A 21,783-nucleotide genomic window follows, 5' to 3' on the forward strand; every position below is an offset into this window, starting at 1 on the left:
ATACTGAATGTGGAAGTTATATCTCAGGGTTTTCTGGTTTACATGACTGCAAAATCTGGAACTGTAATCTTGCATCTTTATGGTAGACACACAGCTACAGAGCAGGCAGGCAAATTTATTACTTTTAGAGCATTAGAAGATTAAGCTTTTAAAGAAAAAGTCATTTTTAATCCCAGATGTAACTAAAGTTGGTTATGTACTGTGATTGCGTGCTGCTATATGATTTAGTTGAACCTGACATTTTGAAACTTGATCACTGTATTCTGTTCAATAATATTGAAATACATAATTTTCACTACTTCATGTTTCAGAATAAGAGCCAAGGATTGAGCTTTGTCCGTATCCATGCACCTTGGCAAGTACTTAGCCGAGAAGCAGAGCTCCATAAAATAAAAATGCCTACTAAAAAGGTAAGTATATTCCATCTTCTATCAATTAGTTTTATGTCTATTCTTTTACCCTACTAATTATTTTAGATGATTTAGTATTCAGAGTTGGATTTAAGATAGGATTTTCAGGAGGGATCTCAAAGGCCCCAAAGGCAGCTAGTTGGGAGACTGTATTCTACAGAGTGATGAGAGAGGTGAGTTTTAAGGAGGAGTTGTTTGAAGCTGAGAAGGCAGTAGCTATTTGGATTTTTGTCAAGGAACTTTCCTCAAAGGTGAGGTGCAGTATGGGAGATAATATGATAGCTGTTCATTGCCTTAAGATTTATCTGAAGTCTGGAGATGCTGAGAGACGGTCTGTTTTGGTGGTATCAGTGACTTAGTGAATTTAGACATGCTCCATTGTTGTTACAATGTTGGTTTACTATTTTCTTTACTGTTGTAGTAGTTGAGAATTCATATAGCTTTCAAAAGAGTTGCTTGCAAACGCTGTAAATCCTGTGGAGCATATCCCAAAATTTGTGATCCCACCATGTTTTAATGTGTTGGCTAAAAATAACACTGAAGTCAGTGGAACTGCGTTGGTCTCACAGTTAGTGATACTCATCAACTGCACTACTGAACACTTACTTCACTACATGTCATCAGAATTAATGACAGTTTTTTTTTGTTTGTTTGTTTGTTTTTTCCTCCACAGTGGTTTGTATATACATATACATATGTATATATATATATTTAAACTAGAAGTTGTTTTCACCCAGCAAAGGTTGTTCACATCTCATGGTGTTAGCATCTTTCACTGTCTGAGATTTGGCTAAGCCAGTCATATACTTTTACTGTATTGTATTCACCCCCTGACCCACCGAAAAATTTTTACTTGTAATCAGACTCTGAAAATGGGTAGGGTTTGGATGGCTACTATACCTCTATTCTTTCTGGCATAGTGATGGATGCATAGGGCCTTTCTAAAAATGCATCTATATATTAGATTCCTGTCTTTGATCCCTTCCCAGCTTTCGTCCATTTGTGCATATCTAGAGCCTGCTCATTTCTCCCTTCTTCTCCTCTATTTGAACTTTCCTCTCCTAGTCTTTTGCAAATACTCTGGAGAGAACTAGTTCATTGAGGTATGCTGACATCATATTGTCCTAAGTTAAGATCTGTCCAGGGGTTAATAGTCTCCAATGTCCATTCTAGTCACTGACAAACAGCTCAACATACCTTTCTCTTTTCTGAATGGGAGAAAAATACAGTAAATCATAGGGCCGTACGTAGAACGTAAATACGTAGAACCACCCTGGCGTAAATAGACAAAACAAGAATTGTCTCAAACAAAGGTCACAGGAAATAAATTAACTGCCTAAACTGTCATGTTATTTGTAGTGCCATAGAAAGTCCATGTTTCATCATAGAATGGTAAGTCGAAGGCTAGGAGGAGCTAAAACTGTTGGTATTTTGTTTGCTGGTACTCTATCATCTGTGGCAAGAGCACTGTAAACAAACACCACAAATGAAATTAAAAACAAGAAAACAAAACAAAACAGTAAGATGCTCACAAAATAAAGGGAAAAATAATGAACAGAACATCTGTACCATGTGTTGGAAAAGTAAGAATTAGGCAACAAATTCTTAAGCAGAGCCTGAAAATCCAGTAAGTTTGGGGTTCACAAATGTTCCAAATTGTAGCAAATCAAAGGGCTCTTTTGAGGAACTAACTGTTCTGCTGCATCTGTTTGTACACATACTCACACATTCTCTAATTCACATGGATCACTGTTATTCTACTCACATTATAGTCAAATCAGTTGTAATTTTCATGTCCTGTGTGTATTGAAATCTTCAGAATGTTCTTCTGCTCTTTGATACATATTTTTAGTGGCTATACACATTCGTAGCTTTCATTGGCATTAAAAAATCTGGGATAGCAGACTGAATTTTGTTTATGCCATTTAATTATGTTTCTTTTTCCTTTTTTCCATGTCCCATTCCTTTACGGGGAAGGGACCAAAAGCAAGGTTGTATTGGAGACACACAAAGGGTCCCTAATATTGCTCTGAAGACAATGCTGGGTATGTCCCTGCTCACCTGTGGTGGCCGTAAAGGCATAAAAGACACATTGATCTTCCTGAGAAAACATTCTTATTTAATGTTATTTTCCTTAGCATTTGCCCAAGAGTACATCTTTATTATCTTGCTGTTCTCTCAAATGGGACAGAAAGAGCAGACTCACTATGATTTTCAACATTTTATTTGCACATAGTATGTAATTGCATGTTGTTTAAAGTGGATCTCCTTGTGTTGAAAAAGCAGTGGAAATAGGCTGAATTGTAGATGTCTCTTATTCATTTATGGCTGGAGGTAGTGTGTTATTCCTATAGATACAAAATTATTTAACATTTAAAATATTGACATATTCATTTTTTGTTTTTTTGTTTTTTTTTTTAACCTGTATATTTCATACCTTTTAAATTGCATCATTTTCTTTAAAGCTACACATTTCAAATGATGAGTAGAACAAATATTCAAAGGGCAAAAGGACATGCAGTCATCAATCAGGCAGTTAGTTATGAAAACACTATTTAGGTTTGTACCTGTAACTTATTATTGGTGTATAGATAAAGATGAAATGAAGTATGTTGACCAACAAGGAAGCCAAATCTCAAATTACCTGAAAATTCACCCTAGGATAATAAATTATCTCCTAAAAGATATGGCATCTTTAAGGAGAAGATAGCTGGCAGTTCTTGTTGACCATATAGTATTTCTATAAACTCAACTGCAGAAATGGAATACTACCAGTTAAATACAGAAAGCATGACATGAAAATTATGTTCTTGTCTTGATATTTTTGCAATCAAAGACAGTTGGGAGAAGAATGTCCTGTAGGGGAAAAAATCCACTTCAAACAAATGAAACATTATATTTTGGAAATTTGGAAATAAAAATGGAAAAATTCAGCCAGCAACCACCAGAAAGAAAATACTATTTTTACTAAAAGACAAAAGCACTATTGGTATTTTCTGTTATGTTATTTTTATTTGTTCAAATATCCAATGAAACTATAAACAAAGTATTTTCAGTGGAAAATATCCATCTCTAAATGTAACGAAATGATTGCAGTAAAGTCTTTTCTAATGTTCATTTTTTAAAACGTTTCATGACAAAATGCAGTCTGAGAAAAGGTGCTTTTTGAGCAAATTTAACTATACGAATACTTCAGAATAAGAAAAAATAGTTAATTCTGATGAATCAAAATGTTCCATGCTCATATATACTAGATACGTTCCTTGTAACACCTTCAAATATGAAAATAAATCCCATATCATACCATTGGGTTTATGAGTGTCTAGGCTTCCAAAGAGCATGTCTGTAGTCCTTGGAAAAAGATCAGAATGTGTTGAAAATATCCAATGATCCTGATTTTTAAATTATGAAGTTTTAAGGTACTTAATTTCAATAATTTGAAATAATAATAAAAATATTTTGGCACAGACTCCTTCAGGTGTTACATAAAGTTAATTTAGTGCATTTTATTAATTAGATTGCAAATAAAAACAGGTTTGGTAAAGTTGTATGTATTTAATTAAAAAAATACCTACATATCTCTGGGAAGCTTCTTTGTACAACACATCAATCTGAACAAACAAATCCTATATTCTTGCACTTGAAAGTACCACAGAGTCACGAGCTTGGTATCCTCACTTTCAATGGCAAGTGTATGTGTGTTCTGTCAGACCAAGCTATCTATTATTAACCAGAAAAAAAAAGTTCTCTGAGTGGTATAGCAAGTAAAGTCCCTTCCTGCTCTGTCTGTTCCCTGTATTTCCAGTTACAGTTACAAAGTCAAAATAATTACTCTGCTTTGCTGTAATTTCCTTGCAGCTCCTAGTTGAAATGAGTTAGTAAGTCTTTTTCTTGTACTAAAAATTCTACACTGAGATGGCTTTATTTATTTATTTATTTTTATTTTTCCTGGAAATAGCTTGACTCTTTGGAACCGAAACCCTCATCAAATTCATGTGCTTGCTATTATATGGGAATATATGTTGAGAGAAGGTGCTTATTTTAATTATTAATTTAAACGTGTATAACAAGATGTATCTTTTTTTTTTTTCAGCTTAATGTATTATTGCAAGTCACGTTAATGTACAACATTTTATTTACTCAGATGTATGAAATCAAAGAAGAAGGAGGAATTCTCAAAAAGTTAAATAAAATATGGTGCAAATTGACGGAACCTCTGCAGCCCCAGGTGCCACAAGAAAATACCAAGATGAAAAGCCTGTCTTACCCATTTTCCAGAGAGAAAATATATTTGTGAGTACTTCAAATTGTGAAGGGCAATGAAGAAAGCTATAACTCATCATTTTACTGTTGTCATTTTTCTTCTTTTTTTTTTTTATTATTTTTAAATTACAATTCAGAAATTCATTGAGGTTGCAGCACTTCTGGGAATCCTGAAGAAATTTCCAAGTTGTTAGATTATTTCTGGATAATATTTCCAAGTGATAAAAGTATATGTCTGCATTAAACTAAATTTATTAAAGCCTGAGTAAATAGATCTGAAGTAAATAAACATGCTGACATGGAATTCAGTTTCAGAGGATTAACAGAAATCTAAGTTACTCAGAATTTTGTCAGTTTTACTTCCTTCTTCTATGCAAGGCACTTGAAGCGGTGAAATAAAATATTGATTTTCTTAGCTTGAACTGTAAAAAAATTAGCAACAAATTCCTGATTAATTTGATAGTGATACTACTGCCTGTTTTGTAAAAAGAAAGAACAAGTAGAAATTCAATAATATTTTTCCTCTTGACGCATTTATTACAGTCATTAAAACTTGGCTAGTAATATGCAGATAAGGAACTCTTGACATTTGCCCTTTCACTTGGAGTAATACTTACGGGCCTAGTTTGGTATTAAACATTAATTTTTTCCTCATAGTGGCTCCTTGTATTTATGTCTGGTAAATAAAATTCAGTAATAAATATAATGAACCACCGTAACATTTTTGTCCTCTCTGAAAATTTTAATTAATATAGTATAAAAGTAAATTTGATTGAGAGGATAAAATGAGAAGGCTAATTTCACATATGATGATTTTAAGGTTTGAGAGAATACATAATTGCAGTGGAATTTTTATTTTAAATCAAGCGAAATGTGGATGGGTTAGTCACATGGAAAAGAGTAATAGACATCTGCATTAGGCAATTTAAAACCTTGTAACATAACCACAAAATGTCATTAAGAGTATTTTTTAAAAAAGATTAAAATATCTGCCTTTGTAAACAATAGACAAACTGTCCTTACTAGAAGGGTAATTTTACAGTACAGTAGTTAATATTTCTTCAATGGTGCCAACCATCATTGTAATCCCAGTAGAATTCTGAATGAATGTCTTCAGGATATCGTTTAGATATTGAGAGGTACAGTATATCACGCTGTAATATTTCATTTACATTTTCTTTAAACGTTTGTCTTCCTTACTGTGGTTTGTATGTTAATGCTAAATCAAAATTGTGTATATTGTCTTACTCAATACTTCATCTTCTGAAAAAGTACCTGATCATTTTGTCTCTCAACAATTTTAGGTATAACATTAGAGACAAAGACACATTTTTTGACAATGCTACCCGCAGCCGAATAGTAAGTAAATGAAAGTAACATATTGAGTTCTCATAGTGAATGAGGTTTACTTAAAGTGAGTTTTGAAATTACTTTGCTAATTTCATCACTTTATTAATTTTGCTTTTCCCACGAAACAGTAAGCAGTCATAAGTATATAAGAAATATTCTACTGGAGCTGCCCAGAAATACGTATAGCCCAGTGGGAGTATGAGATGGTATGACAGGAAATGCTACTGACTCCTCCTCATTGTTAAAAGTTACCGTTAAGCCCTACTTCCTTTCCTTTAAGCAGATTTTTTTTTTTTTTCCCAAAAAGTGCCTCCTCAACAATCATATAGCAGTTTACTATCTCCAGCAATCTTTGATGTGAATTCTTTTGTCATGTTCATGACATAATGCTAGGTCTCCAGTAGGTTAGTGAGGCAGGATTTCTCTTTATGGATGTTATGCTCTCCAGCATGCTGTATCCATACTCGGGTTTCATAGATACAGAATATATTCTGGTTACTAATATGGGCATCTTGCAGTTATACTTCCAAATGTTGAAGATAATTTTTTTGTTGTTTTGTTTTGTTTTTACAGAGTTGGATTCTCTTGTGGTTTTCTATGGTGTAAAATACTCATTCTACGTGAAGTCCTTACACTTCACTTAGTTTTATAAGGATGTGATGTAGCAGGACTTATCCTACACGTTATTGACAGAAAACCAACTAGGATGAACTGCCATAAAATCATTAGGTTTTAACTAGTAATCTCTACAGAAGTCTGTAATTGCTAAGTTAAATTTTATTGCTAGTTCTACAAGGAAAGGAATATTAAAAGACAATTTGTGTGTTATATGACGGTTCTCCTTTTCCACAGGTACACGAAATCTTGAAGCGCACGTCTACAAAGGCCAGAAACAGCATGGGTAAGAAGGATGGAAGATAACTATATATATTGTTTTAAAAGGAATTGCTTAGGAATTGCATACTGAGTATTTGTTTATCTAGAAGAACACAAGAGTATGCTGGAACATTTCCACAAAAAAATAGACACTGAAGGAAATGTGTTTTATGATGAAATATGAAGGAAATGTGTTTTCTGAGGAATAGAATCAGACTTTCTGGTCCACAGCTTAGATGGGACATGGTAATGGGAGTTTACTTTTCATTTTTACAGATGCAGTGTCTGGCACATAACTTGCATTTCACAAGTTATTATAAAATGGGATATGATTATAGTATGATCTGCTTTTGAATATGCAGATGTCATTTCCAATATATTGCATTATTTCTTCCAGGAACAGATTTTTCTTGATATTTCAATAGAATAATACATCTTTCCAGGTTATTCTTGTCACTACTTCTTTAAAAACAATGCCAATGAACTGAATAGTGAAATATGTGAATTAACTATGACTGTTTTGAAGATACTGGGTGACATTTTTTGGGTAGCCCTGAAATATTTGGTGTTTTTTTTTTTTTTTTTTCTTTTTCTCAAGGTTCAGAATATATACAGGTGTACTTACTCTCTTTTCATTACTCTTTCCTTTCTTCCATTGTGATACTGAAGCACGTATCTCCCTTGAGTTGAATAGGTAACATTACTCTTCGTCTGGCATGTTTTCTGAAAATCCTTCTGTAAGCTTGACCACTTATGCAATGTCCTAGGATAATATACTTGCAAAGAATTAGCATCCAGTTTCCTGCAGAGTTTTGGTGTAGTTCACTGCAGTAAAGCTGCAGTAACAGATTTCATTGGTACAGCAGCTAGAGTGGAAAATAGATTAATTTAGGATTCCATGAAATAGATATATGTAGTTTTTAATCATATGAAGGAAAAAAAAAGTTGCTCTCATTATCAACTTAGTATCAGCTAAAACCACTTGGTTTTGCCCAGAACAAACATTTAAATTTGGAATTATTAGTGTTTCCTTAAAAAAAAATAAATAAAAAGGAAAAGATGGAAGATGGTAAGAAAACATCAAGCATTCTTTTCCTCTCTTTTACTCTAAGGTGAAAAAGCAGTTTGATCCACTTCAAGCTCAGGTTAATTCAAGATTCGATTTGACATGAAGCAAATATTTTAATCCTTTAGTCTTCCCTGTCTTTCTGGTCAATAGCCTGAACATTAGTAAGCATTGTGTTTGACCAAATTCAGTAATTGTTTTGGTCCTCTGACATCGTCTCCCAAAAGTTCTATGCTTCTTATGTCTCTAAAGTTCTCCTTTTCACTTGTCTTAAGAGCACTCATCATGACTAGTTTAAGAATCTCTTTAAGCGTTTGTGTTTTATTCATTTTTTTCTAGGTTTTCATTATTTATTTTGCACAGGAAGTAGGACAGTGATGTTGGAACTATTTAAGCAGTCTTTAGTCTTCAGAAATCATAATACAATAGGAGGAAAGTAACAACACTTCAAAGACAATTGCTTATTGATTTTTACAGCTTTATTTATACAATTTTATTGTGTCTGATCCCACTTCTATAATGTTTTACAAAGAGGGTATATTTGTTTCTAGTATAACTCTGAATTTCTGAAAACTTTCAAAACCAGAATTCTTTCAGTAGAGGGCTTGACTTCATGTTTGGATCAATGAACACAAAGATTTCCCAATTACATTAATGCATGTAGTGACAGGGTTATTTTTCCCTATACCAAGGGAGAAATTTATTGGAGATGCCTATCTAGCTTCTTCACCAGAGATTTTTCCCAAAACATTTCAGAATAATAGTTGTGTACTTTAACTATGGATTTTTTTTTCCATGAGTACTTTTTACTGGACGTTGAAAGCATGGAAGTCTGTAATAAACTGCTTATCTTAACTTTAACATTCATCTTAAGGAGGAATTGTAATCACGTGTAGGTACGGAAAACAGAATGTCTGTTAGTCATAAGGCTCAAGAACATGTAGGTGCTGTAATCTTTAGCTGGGGATTCAGTGGTAGTATGGGTTCAATGTGAAGTGCTGTGTCCCTATATGTTCCTGTATCTTTCACCAGACCTCATGTTTGTAGTCTTTAGGACTCACCACTTTTTCTCCTGGTGTAAGCATCTTTCCAACATAACTATGGATTTGTTGAGCACAAACTGAATAAAAACAAAGGACAGGTTGTCATCTCAGAAAGATGGATGGACCTTGTGTATTTATATGAAGAAGGATAGAAAAAACAGCGCTTGATTCAGTGAAAACTAGACATGGTACAACGTTAATTGATGGAGAGTAGTAGGGGTTTCCTGCTCACAAAGTTATATGAAAGTTTTTGGTTTTGTTTGTTTGTTTGTTTTAAATTATTTTATTGTTTGTGTGTGTCAGAGGGAATTCATGGTTCTAATAGTTATCAAGCTTCAGGAAGGACTTCCCAGATATTTTCCTTTTTTGTCACATGCATCCTTGCAATCAGGATTAGAAAGTAGTCAAAACTGTCTCTACCACACTGGTTCACTCAAAAAATCTCTACCACACTGGTTCACTCAAAAAAAAACACTATACTGAAATGAGCTTTTCTGTGATAAAATATTTTCCATAACCAAGTATTTCTGTGTTGGTAGATACTCATCTTGACATTATATTGAATGTCTTCAGCTCATTCACTTATGCAATGTCATCGAATTACATCTGTAATATCCTTTTTTTTGCTTAACTGTGCCTAGCTGTTGATATTTTTTTTTCTTTTTTAGGTATTAACACATTAATAGCAAACAATGTTTATGATGCAGCATACCCACTTCATGATGTATGTATATCCAATTAAAAATCTAGTTTTCTTATGGTATCACTCATGGTATCACATGGTATCACTATCAGTACATAGACCTTAAAGTTTATTGCCTATGACAATGAAAATGTATACTAACATTTTAAGTATGTAATTATAGCATCAAAACTTTTACACAAATACATTTCATGTTGTGACAAAAGTAAAATCAACTATGTAGGAACAGCTGAACAATCTATTATTCAATTTTATGGTTTTACATGTTATTGAATGATTTTCTTTTTCTAGGGTGAATATGAAGGCCAAAATGATGACATGAATGAAAGAAAGGTAAAGTACATTGCAAAATTAATTTCATATGAGATTTAATATGCTAAATGTGAATTAATGTTCTAAATGCTATTAAAAAATAGCCAGCATTCGGTCAAATAAATGCTTTTACAAATGCATGTAATATTTGTTATAATGCTTATTTTCTTCTGCACATTAAATTTGTTTGTAAGACTTTTTGTGAAGTTTATTTTATGAAGTAGTTCAGTAAATTTAACTTTATATTTACATCTTGAAGTGCTTCAAGTTTTCCTACGCAGACACAGAGAAGATTTTTCAATCTGTGTGCAAAAGCAAAAATTGACAAATAACTTACATGATTATTTTGTTTATGTAACCAGACGATACTATAGATGGATAGTTACTAGACCAAACCAGAGCTGGTTCATTTGATTGTGCATTCACATAAATTATATGCAGTTTCTAAAATTCTGCTTCAAGTTAACTTGTAAAAAAAAAGTTTCTTGCTATCAAATGACTTTTGAAAATACATGTACATCACCCACCATCTGCAAAAGAGAAATGGATGCATGATCAATTCAGACTATATTTAATACATATGCTTACTACTTTTGCTAATAAGCAGAAACAGTTAATTAATGGAATTCACTAAGATCCATTCCATACTGTTCTTCAATGTTTGCTTATTTTTTCCTTGATATACAATCAATAGGATAGTAAATGAAGAGGGAAAATTGTAGGGAAATGGGAGATGGAAGGATGAAGTAAAAGAGAATGTTTGAATGCCTAAAATATTTACAATATTAGAAATTAAATTGTATATATTCATGCTGACTTGTAAATAATTTCATAAATGTTTTTAAGTATGTGGTATTACATATTAGTATGTGTCATCTGTTGCGTGAAGGAGACTTAAGAAAATCACATTCATTTGACAGAATACTCAGTGTAGTTTCTGAGTGTAATTGCGACAAGTGGTGATTATATCAACATTTGAAGTGAAAAATTAGTATGGAGATCACACAGGTAAATTTGATTTCTCCAATGCTGAGTGAGTAAAAATTTGAAAACATAATGTTCTTTATAGTTTTTGTTAAATAGTGCCATTCAGCCACTAGATGTCTTAATGTACCATATACAATTTAATTTTGCTATTTGAACCTTCATAAAAAAAGATAGAAAGATGAAAAACAACTGTAGAGAAGCTTGTATACTTATGTCTATACTTTTGAACATTTTGTTCATGAAGAAATTGCCTCTGGGTAAGTGATAATGGTGATACAATAATGGACACTGAAAGTCAGATCCATGGTTTATTCACTTACAAGGTTAGCAAAAGTTTTAGAGAGAAGAAAGTAAATGAACATTAGTCAATGGAGAAAGATTGGTTAATGTGGGAAAGGGGGAAAGAGGGTTTAAAAGAACTAGTGTCTGGAAAAAGTATTCACCATACCAGTTACATTTCATCTGCCTTCTTTTTATCATGCCTATTAGACTCAGTTATGAAGTGTTAAGTATTAAAAACATAAAAGACTCTTTCCAGAAATATTTCATTGATTATTCACATATGTCTCTGCTGCCTAGCCATTGAATCTGCTGTAGTATTTCTATGCATAACATCATCTGTTTTCTATCTGAATCTAATAGACTCAGTGTTTAATTTCCTGAAAAGCCATGATCAAGTTTAAAGGAAAGGGGGGCATTTTTATGCATTTTTTCTCCTGCCCCTTTTCGTTTTGTCCATTTAAACTTATCTATGTCTTCCATTTCACTAGTCTGTAGTACCAACCCAAAGAATGATGAACTGAGACTGTCTGAGGTACTTAGGTCAATAAGGCAGCAGAAGTAATTAAGGTTTATGTACCAGTTCATAATACAAAAGGTTAATACCTACTAAAACCCTCATTGGGATTTCTTTGGAGAAAATGCCCTGTGAAACATTACTTTTGTCACATCCTATGAGAATATAATCCCCTGTTTTCCTAAGACTGTTGATTAGGGTGAAGGAATTTCCCTGTTTTAGTGTGATTTCTGCTGTAGAAAAAGTATTTTTAAGAAAGTTATTGGACAGCAGCATGGTAATAATTTGCCATGAGTATAAACACTAACATGGTCTTGTAACCCACTGGCAATTTGTAACCTTTCATTACTAGGAATGTGTATGACATAAAGAAATACACGAGGAATTTCTTACATATCTAGGAATTACATTCTTAACATATACTACAACAACATCACTTGATTATTAGAAGCAGATTGAAAAGTGTTATTATAAATTTACAGAAAGTACTGCTTTAAGTGAAACTGGTAACATACAATAAACTATATTATAAAAAAAAAACAAACATAAAAAATGTGATTTTTTATGAAAATAAATTGTAAGTAATTCTGTGGAGTAATGTCAAGGAGTGGTTTTAACTAGATAACCACAAGTATTCATACGAAAATATCAATCTGGCAGCCTGGCATATCCTCTTCAACTCCTACTGAAGCCAAAGAAAATCAAATGTAGCTTCATTATTTCTTTCCACAGGTGCAAAGCATTTTGCAAGACTGTGCTCTGTAACGGCAATATTCTATATGCTAATACTCTACACTCCCTGAATCTCATTGCTGAATTCTCAATTACTTCAGCAGAGTAGGGTTTACTCCTTAATCTAACAAGAGAAAGTAATCTGGGCTGGATCAATAATGAGTACACATTGGCATAGCTCCATTCCCTCAAATGGTTGGAAGCCAATTTCCATATTCCAAATGATAATAATTAGGTGGGTACATGTTTGTGGGATCCAGATCTTAATTACTCCCTTGATATTTATTCAGTTCTTTCACATAGCATCTGTGGGAGGAGAGGCATTATAAACACTAGAAAAAATATGATGTGCTGCTAGCTGACAGATGCTACTATTGATAACTGCAAAAACTATATGTACTTTGTAACCAATATCACCACTAGCTTTTGCATACTTACATAACTCCATTGTGCAATAATTTGTTATGAATGAAAATAAATAGTAACATGCTTATTAAACATCTATTCTACAGGTAGAATTAAGGTTTGAAATCTAGGGTGCTGTTAAGCACATAAGTTCCACATATTGCACATTATGAAAAAATCTATATCTTGTTTAATTAGTGCGTTGTCAAATTAGACTATTGTCTATTTAGTGCTTTTGAGTATCTATGAACCATTCCACTGTTTCTGTAAAGAAAAAAAAAAGTGCAAATATTTAATTTAACTTCTCTGCAGAATGTACTCTATACATACCTGGTTGTGTATTTGCATGCATTTCTTGGTTTGTCTTCCTCCCCAGCGTTTTTTAAACTTATTGCCTGATCGTATCCAAAAAAATGTCACAAAACTAGAGGTCTCCAAGGTATTAACTCTGGATTTACGTTGCTCCACATTAACTACAATTTCCATGAGACAAGCAAGGGACAGTCAGTTAGTGCTCACAACAAGAGAGCAACTAAGTGTGAGGTTGTCCCTTGGGTAACAGCAGAGATTCTACAGAAACTCATTCTTAAGACACAATGTCATCGCTACTCCAATTGTACTACAAAAGACGCAGTGCCTTATTTAAAAGGAACTGACGTTACCTTTCATATGTTACTCTTTCTTTCTAGGCCCTCTCCACTTTTCGGAAAATAGGAGCAAAAGGCTTGATATCTGTCTTTTTGGATGAAGTCATGGTGTGTTATAGATTACTACACCATGATTGTGATTCATAATCTATAAATAGTGGTGCTATTTGTTTACTTTCATTTATCATCATTGTGTTTTTTGTTGTTGTTGTTTTTTTTTTTTTTTTTTTCATGCAGTCTGTACTTCTAGAAATAGTTTTAAATGAGTATGTTTTCTGAGAAAAGAAAACATAGACCTTTCACAGCATAAAAATGTCAAAGGAATACAAACAGTTCAGGTGATTCCCCAGAAAATATTCTCTTTTTTTTTTCAAGGCACTGCTGTGATTTTTATTTTCCTCTAAAGTTAAAACATGGTGAATAGTCATTTGTTAACTGATGTGTCCTCTAAGCCGCCTTTGGTCTTCACCTAATTCTGGAAAGCTTAATTGTTGAAAGTCTTTTCTGTATGAATAACAAATGCATACACAGTTATAAAATGTACTGCTATCACATTAACTCTTTCGCCATATTTTTCATCAAATGGGAATTTCTATCCAGCAGCTAACTTTTGTTTCAGAACAATGTGATGATTTTCATACCATAATTACTGATTTCCTTTCCAGCCTCTTCTGAAGTACTGTCAAAGGTTTCTTTTTTTTTTTTTTTCTTTTTGAAAGCTCAGCAAGCCTGTGTCACACAGATCACAGCAACAAAACAGGGAATGAAGACTATCATGAGTCCCTTGATTATGGTAGTTGTGTGTATTGTGGTAAATATACAACAGGTTCTAAAATGTTTCCTTTTATCCCTATTGCCTAGCATTTTTTTTTCTTGATTTTTTTTTTTTCTGTGTCATAGTAAGAAATTTCTGTAAGATTTGTTCCTTCTTTTGTGCTGTTGGTAGGTGGTGGGTGAATCTGAAATTCCAATAGTAACCATTTAAACTGGTGTGTGCATGTGCACCATGAGGAGAGAAGGGACTTTTATATGGAGTCCACTAGGTATAATAGCCTCAGGACCTGTGAAGAGAAGCAGGCCTTGGCACAGTTTTTACCATTTAGTTATGTTTTTACATATCAGTTACTGGTTTTGAGTTCTTTCTGTTTCTTTGCCTGGTAGCTGGAAACACTGCTCTGTACTTACCTATGGTATAATTCCAGCCATTAAATAAATTACATCATAGAAGAATGTGACTCTGTAAGTAGAATTATTTCTAGCATCTTTCCAAAGATTTCCATGAGACCACAGATTTTTTTCTTCCATTTAAGTCCTTATTCTTAACATCACTATTTAATAAATATTGTTTGGAGGAGGTAGGTATGTGGAGAAAAGGTTTGTATACGTGCTCTTGCATTGCTGGTGTGGTTGGAGTCTTCTATACCTGCCTGGATAATAAACGTGGAATTTTATGCCAAAGTACAGAAAACTTTTCTTTTTTTTTTTTTCTACATATATTTTACCTCTTAGACAATGTTGTAAAAACAAATGGGAACACTTCAAGTTAATTTTCTTTCTTTTTCTTTTTTTCTCTCTCTCTCTCTCTTTTTTTTTTTTTTTTTTTAGTTGCTGTATCAAGAATGGGCAAGATATGGAGTATTTTACAAGTTTCAGCCTATTGACCTCATAAGGTAACATCAATTTGTATGGTACACTAAGGGACCTGATTCTTATCTGATACAGATTAGTAAAGTTCCCGGCAGTTACATCAATAAATGAAATCTTGGATCAATCAGATCATTGAAAATAAAATTTCTCACTGTTTTTCTGTAGTTCTGATGATAGCTTACTTTACTAAACAATAATGTGCATTTGTTTCTGTATACCGTGTTATCCTGGAGGCATTTCAGGATAATATTTCAGATTACCTTAATGAATTCTTATTGGAGATTGTGATCAAAGGCTGGTGTATAATCAGAAGCTAGTGTTTACAACACGAATCAGTATGAAAGTATTTGACAGTTTTGATTTTTTTTTTCAATTCTGGTTTTACAAATTTTATTCTTCTAAACACATCCATATGTTTTCACAATGGTTTGGTGTATTTTGAATGTTAATATTTAGGTCATGCATCAAACATAGAAGTTAGGCTTGAATACAGACAAAACAATTCCATTTTTTTTTTTTTAAGGAACTTCCACGATATCTCTACAAAAAAGGAAAGAAAGAATCAAATAAACAGTATTTGTTGTGTGCTAAAATACCAGATAAAAGAAATATTTGGGAAATGTTTGTGAAAACTGCTGGCTGGAAATAATCTTTCATAAGATAACTGACTTGGAATAAATAAACTGTGATATTAACAAATAAACAACCAAAAAAAAATATTTATTGATAATTTTTATAACTGAGAAAGATGATATTTCTTTGTGTTTATTTTTTGAATAATCAAACTCCAGCTAGTCTTTGTTATACAATCTGACCTAAGTGATTAGCTGCAAAAGCTGGTGTTAGTAATATGGATAAACAGTAACTTTTACAAAATATATTAATTATATTTTGAGTTAAAGTTCTGAAAAGCACATAGTTTTTCAAAGACTTAACTATTACATTCTTAACATGAGCAAAATTGAACTGTGACATGTTTCAGATTGGCAAATGGAAGTGAGACTATCTCATCTTGGTTTGTATCAGGAATAGCGTAGCCAACAGGACCATGGAGGTGATGTCCCCTTGTACTCTGCTATGGTGAAGCTGCACCTCGTGTACTGTGTTCAGCTTTGGGCCCCTCACTACAAGAAGGGCATTGAGACCCTGGAATGTGTCCAGAGAAGGGCTACAAAGCTGGTGAAGGACCTGGAACACAAGTCCTATGAGGAACAGCTGGGGTTGTTTAGTCTGGAGAAGAGGAGGCTCAGGGGAGACCTTATTGCTTTCCATACCTACGTAAAAGGAAGGTGTGGGGAGCTGGGGGTTGGCCTCTTCTCACAAATAACTAGTGATAGGACTAGAGGGAATGGCCTCACGTTGTGCCAGGGTAGGTTCAGGTTAGAAATTAGGAGACATTTATTCTCAGAAAGAGTAGTCAGGCATTGGAATGGATTGCCCAGGGAGGTGGTGGAGTCACCATCTTGGGGTGTTTAAGAAAACATTGGATATGGTACTTAGGGACATGGTTTAGTGGGTAATTTTGGTGTCTGGGGGCTGGATGGACCAGATGGTCTTGGAGGTCTTTTCCAACCTTAATGGTTCTGTGATTCTGTGATCTTTATGAAATGCTGCAAGACTTCAAAATTTCCTCGTTTTTGCCATAATATTTTTGTGTGAGAGTTACATGCTTTTTCACTACTGGTTATTCGAGGCTAGGCTACCCTATGAACTTGGTAAGCTCAAAATAGTATTAAAGTACCTGGTATGTTCTTAGTAAATATTACAAATGTTAAGTTAAACTGTGACTGACAGAAGGAATTCTTAAATGTTACTAGACCTGACAGAGTAGCTGAATTAAAAACAAAGACACATCTGCTTGTACTCCATCTTCATTTGTATCTTGCTGTCCCCATTATGATGTTTCACTATACTGGTACAATTTCATAGATGTTCTGTGGTTTAAACTTCTGTGAGAACGAAAGAAGGTCCAGACGTGTAATTGATTCTCTTTTCTCAGAGTTGATTTTTCTTGCTTTTTTATTTCTTCCTTTGCTAGACTGACAGTTTGACAGCTACCACTAAAATAAATGTGTTTTTTATCTATAGTTAATGTTAGGATTTGGAGTGTATATACCTGAAAAATTACCACCCTTTTCTTTCGGCAGCTAAGTTTTTGCACCTCTGTACGGGAGAGTGAAGGGAACGGATGGGGGTATAAGCTTAAACAATATTTGCATCCTCAAGTTAATTACATTTTTTAATCTAATATTTTAAGACAACTTGTAACAATGTAGATCTTTTAAACTATTCCTGTTCACCTTTATTCATTAAGAATACAAATGGAAAGTCATTCTTTAACCTAAGATGCTTATGCTAACATGGCACTGTAGAATTCTTATAAATCATTCCCATTACCTTTCTACTGTCCGTGGTTACAGGTTTCCAAGTGACTATACACCAAAGCTAGAAAATCTGTATGTGTTATACTCAGTCTAGACACAAGCTGGGATTATTTGAGGTCCTTGTTAAGGTTTGATTTGCTGAGGGAGTGTTAATTGTATAATCAGTCTTAGAGTATTATCATGTTCTTAAAAAATGTGAAATTAAAAAGAGAAGGGAAAGAGGGAAGGGAAGGGAAGGGAAGGGAAGGGAAGGGAAGGGAAGGGAAGGGAAGGGAAGGGAAGGGAAGGGAAGGGAAGGGAAGGGAAGGGAAGGGAAGGGAAGGGAAGGGAAGGGAAGGGAAGGGAAGGGAAGGGAAGGGAAAGAGAAAAGATGGGGCATTTTAGCATTTACTCAGAGTTCCATTCACTCCTGTGTCTTTATCTGTAAAAGTATTTTGCTCTGTTTTTATGCATCTCTTTGGGGTACAAGGAGAAAGTAATTTTGTATCCTAAATTAAGATTTCTATTCTAAATGCAATGGCAAATGAGGAGGGCTTCACCAGTTGAGAACACAGAGGGTTTTGCATATTTCTGTTCTACAGCAAAACAACTTCATTTAACCAAAATCTTAGAGTGTTATCCGAATGCTTTTTTCAACTCCAGCATGCTTGGTGCCATGAGCACTTCCCTGTTCCGGTGCCAGATCACCCACTCAGCAAGGAACCTTTTCTAATATCCAACCTGAATTTTCTTTGTGTCCTCTCACTGGTCACCAGAGAGAAGAGATCAGTGCTTGCCTTTCTGCTTCCCCTCATGAGGAAGCTGTAGGCTGTCTATAAGCTCACCCCTCAGTCTTCTCTTCTCTAAGCTGAACAATCCAAATGACTTCATCCACTCTTCATATGTCTTGCTCTCGAGACCCTTTACCATCTTTGTTGGTCTCCTTTGGACACTCTCTAATAGTTTTATATCCTTATATTGTGGTGCCCCAAACTGCCCATAGTCTTATGGTGAGGCTGGACCAATGCAGAGCAGGACATTGTTGTGCTTGATGTACCCCAAGGTACAGTTGGCTCTTTCAGCTGTCAAAACACACTGTTGACTCATATTCAACTTGTGATTGTCAGGAATCTCCAGATCTCTTTCCACAGGGCCGGTCTCCATCCTTTCATCCCCTCGTCTGTGCATTCAGCAATGATTGCCCCATCCCAGGTGCAGGATCTGGCACTTGCTTTTGTTAAACTTCATACTTGGTGATTGCCCAACCCTCCAATCTGTCAAAATTTCTCTGCAAGGCCTCTCTGCCCTTGAAGGTGTCAAGTCAAGCACAGCTAGCTGTATTTTTAATTGTGGTGGAGTTTTTTCAAATATTAGTTATTTAAGGTCCCAGCTCATCAGCTTCTTCAAACCCATCCCATTTTTCATGTTTTCATTTCTATTTCCTATTGCTAGGACTTCATCTAACTTCTTTATATCTAACAGCCTACATTATCCATTGCATGATTACTTCCAAAGCTCCAAGTGCCTGTATATACTTACTTGATGTAAAGCCTAAAAATGGGAAGACATGGTCATTGTAAAGATTAAGATAATGTATACGATAACTCTTTTTGCAGGAGTTAGTGGGAAAGTGTGTTAGACAAAATATTATTTATAGAATACAGCATGTAAATCAAAACCCTGGAGTTTTTTTACTCAAACTGTCTGCCTAGTATATCTCTCCTTTCCTATTTTAAACTATGTGTTTCTTTTGTATGGAAGATTGTTTTAACTTTATTTGTAATGAATTCTGGGACTTCACTGCAGCATGTACATTTTGAACTAGCTCTTGACAGAACAGTCATCTGTTCCCCTCTCTGTGCATTTGAATGCTGTCTTCTTAAAGTGTGGCAGCCAGTAGCTTCAGTAGCTTTCTCTGCTTTTTTTTTTTTTTTTTTTTTTTAAGCAATGACAGACCTCTGATATTCAGAAGGTTGTTTGTCTCAGTTTTGAATACTGTTGCATTCATTTCCACTGTCTTGGGGCCTGTTTAGTGGTGTTCAGTGTAAGCAATTGGACTCCAAAAGTGATTTTACCATTTTGCCTATTTACCTTCTTAATTCTTTCATCAGTTTTCAACACAAAAACCAAAATGGGTATATCTGCTTGCCCTGCTTAGAATAGAGTAGTTTTAAAGGAGTGATAAAATAAAGAAGGGAGTTCTGCAGAAATAGCGGTTTTATTGTCTTAGAGATAAATGTTTGCTCCTTACAGAAGTGTAATTAAGATCTATACTTTATTCTCCTAACTGTGGCCAACCATTCTGGTCAATGCATTACCAAATCACTGCTTCTATCACCACAGCTCTTTGTAGCCACATCTGCGTATCTGGAGACAGAACACCTTTCCACATACAGCCTGAAACTGCAGGAACATGAAATTAAAGGTCTGTGGTGCATTCACTAATTCCAGAGGTACACTTAAATGTTGCTCAGTCATTGTGTTAAGTCCGTGACTATTTAACCTCTAAGTGCAAATTTTCCTGTATATTTTCCTTGCTCTGCTTCCCTGTCACCCTTCTGTTAACATTGTGAATTAACCTAACCAAATGTCCAATATTTACTTTTTATACAATGCAGCCACTTTGGTAAAAAGCAACCTTTGATATGTGGTTATCTCAGATTGGGGTTGAACAATGCTTTCTAATGCTTACCTCAAAGCTAAGCCTAATCAGTCCAGACTAATATCTTGGGAGAGTGATGCATGTATAACTCACTGGTGGGCTGGCTGACCCAGCAGATCAGTCTTACACTTCCCAGATCTTCAGCGAATATTTATATATTCTCTAAAAGCCAGGTTTCAAAGCAGAGCACAATGAGGCCTGCCTTATATATACAATCAGCCGACTGAAAATAGTGAGCATCTAACACCCTCCTTCTGCAAGGGTCATATGCCTATCACTAGCTCCCATAAGGCTGCAGAGAGGAAAGAAAACACCATGGTAGCTAGGCAGGGTAATACTCAGTTGCTAATGCCTGAAGAATAGTTATGTTATGAACTGTTCTCTCTGCTGAAGCAACTGTTGGATCAGGTGGTTATTTTCCACCTTCTGAATAACAAATCGTTTACAGCATGTGGTCTGCACACTATTAAAATTCTGAGCTTTTCTCTACCTGGCAGTTTGATTGCTTATTTAACAGAAATGCGTTTTCAGTGGAAAACTATCATGCATCAGGTTTAGTCTTTGATTCTTTTACAGTCTCTTTTCTTCACTAGGTGCCAAGGGGGCACTCATTTTCGGAGGGGGGGGAGGGAAGAGGGTTTCTTTCCCTTTGAAGGAGAGGGGAGCTTGCTTTTTTTTCTGGCAGTAGTCATCAGAGTGTTTAGGGTGTTGTAATTTCCTGCTTAGTCTGGTAAATTACTGTAGGATTTTTCTGACACAGCACAGATTCTAGGAATCCTGGAGAAGGTTCCCTTTTGCCAGATGGGTAATGAGAGTAAAAAACGGTTCTTGATAAATGACTCCATTCTCATACAGAAATATGTGAACACCATGCAAGTCTTCCCTGACTGTCTTCAGCAGATGTATCTCCAACATTCACAAAGACGCTGGATCTATATACAAGGAATTCTTTATTAGGAAAAAGAGGAGAATGCAGCTTTAAGCTTGGGAAAGTGCAGAAATTGAACAAACATAGCATTAAGTACAAGAATGTCCATGAATTCTACCAGTAATTTTGACAGTAGTCCATCCATCTCCTTTCCAAACCTGTACTGAGAATGTACGCTGGACACATCTTCTTGCTCTTGCCCTCTTGCACTTCAATTCCAACATCTTTTTATAGTTTCAAGGAACTCTACAACAAAGATTTATTCCCACCATAGGTTGTGTTCACCTTGCAGTTCATCATCATTTCAGCACTAGGTACAGCAGGAAATACTATGCCAGCATCTACTCAGCCTTCATTTTGTCCTTTTTGCCAGTTTTTACCAGCAGAGACCTTCCTAGAGGAAGTGAGAAGAGATGGGAACCTGTAGCAGATTCCTGGGTATTGAGAAAGGAACACTTTCTCCATCATTATAATTTTTTCTCCTTTCTATTGTCTGTGATCTCATTACTGCTCATGACCTCCCATTTCTGACACCTGTGTGATCTCTTTACCAGTCATGAACTTGTTTTATTTATGAATGGACTTTTACATCA

At 34.6% G+C, this 21,783-nt stretch overlaps 1 protein-coding gene across 1 annotated transcript in view; it reads left to right on the forward strand.

Moving 5' to 3' along the window:
- The window catches only part of ANO2 (anoctamin 2), a 199,318-nt gene that overhangs the window by 41,567 nt on the left and 135,968 nt on the right, over positions 1-21,783 (forward strand). The window contains exons 5-11 of the mRNA XM_072042539.1: positions 312-410; positions 4,555-4,703; positions 5,978-6,032; positions 6,876-6,924; positions 9,677-9,732; positions 10,003-10,044; positions 15,196-15,260. Coding sequence (XP_071898640.1) covers positions 312-410; positions 4,555-4,703; positions 5,978-6,032; positions 6,876-6,924; positions 9,677-9,732; positions 10,003-10,044; positions 15,196-15,260 — 515 coding nt within the window. The remainder of the gene's footprint in view (positions 1-311; positions 411-4,554; positions 4,704-5,977; positions 6,033-6,875; positions 6,925-9,676; positions 9,733-10,002; positions 10,045-15,195; positions 15,261-21,783) is intronic.

Source organism: Anas platyrhynchos, chromosome 1, assembly GCF_047663525.1.
Source record: "Anas platyrhynchos isolate ZD024472 breed Pekin duck chromosome 1, IASCAAS_PekinDuck_T2T, whole genome shotgun sequence".
Lineage (NCBI taxonomy): Eukaryota > Metazoa > Chordata > Aves > Anseriformes > Anatidae > Anas > Anas platyrhynchos.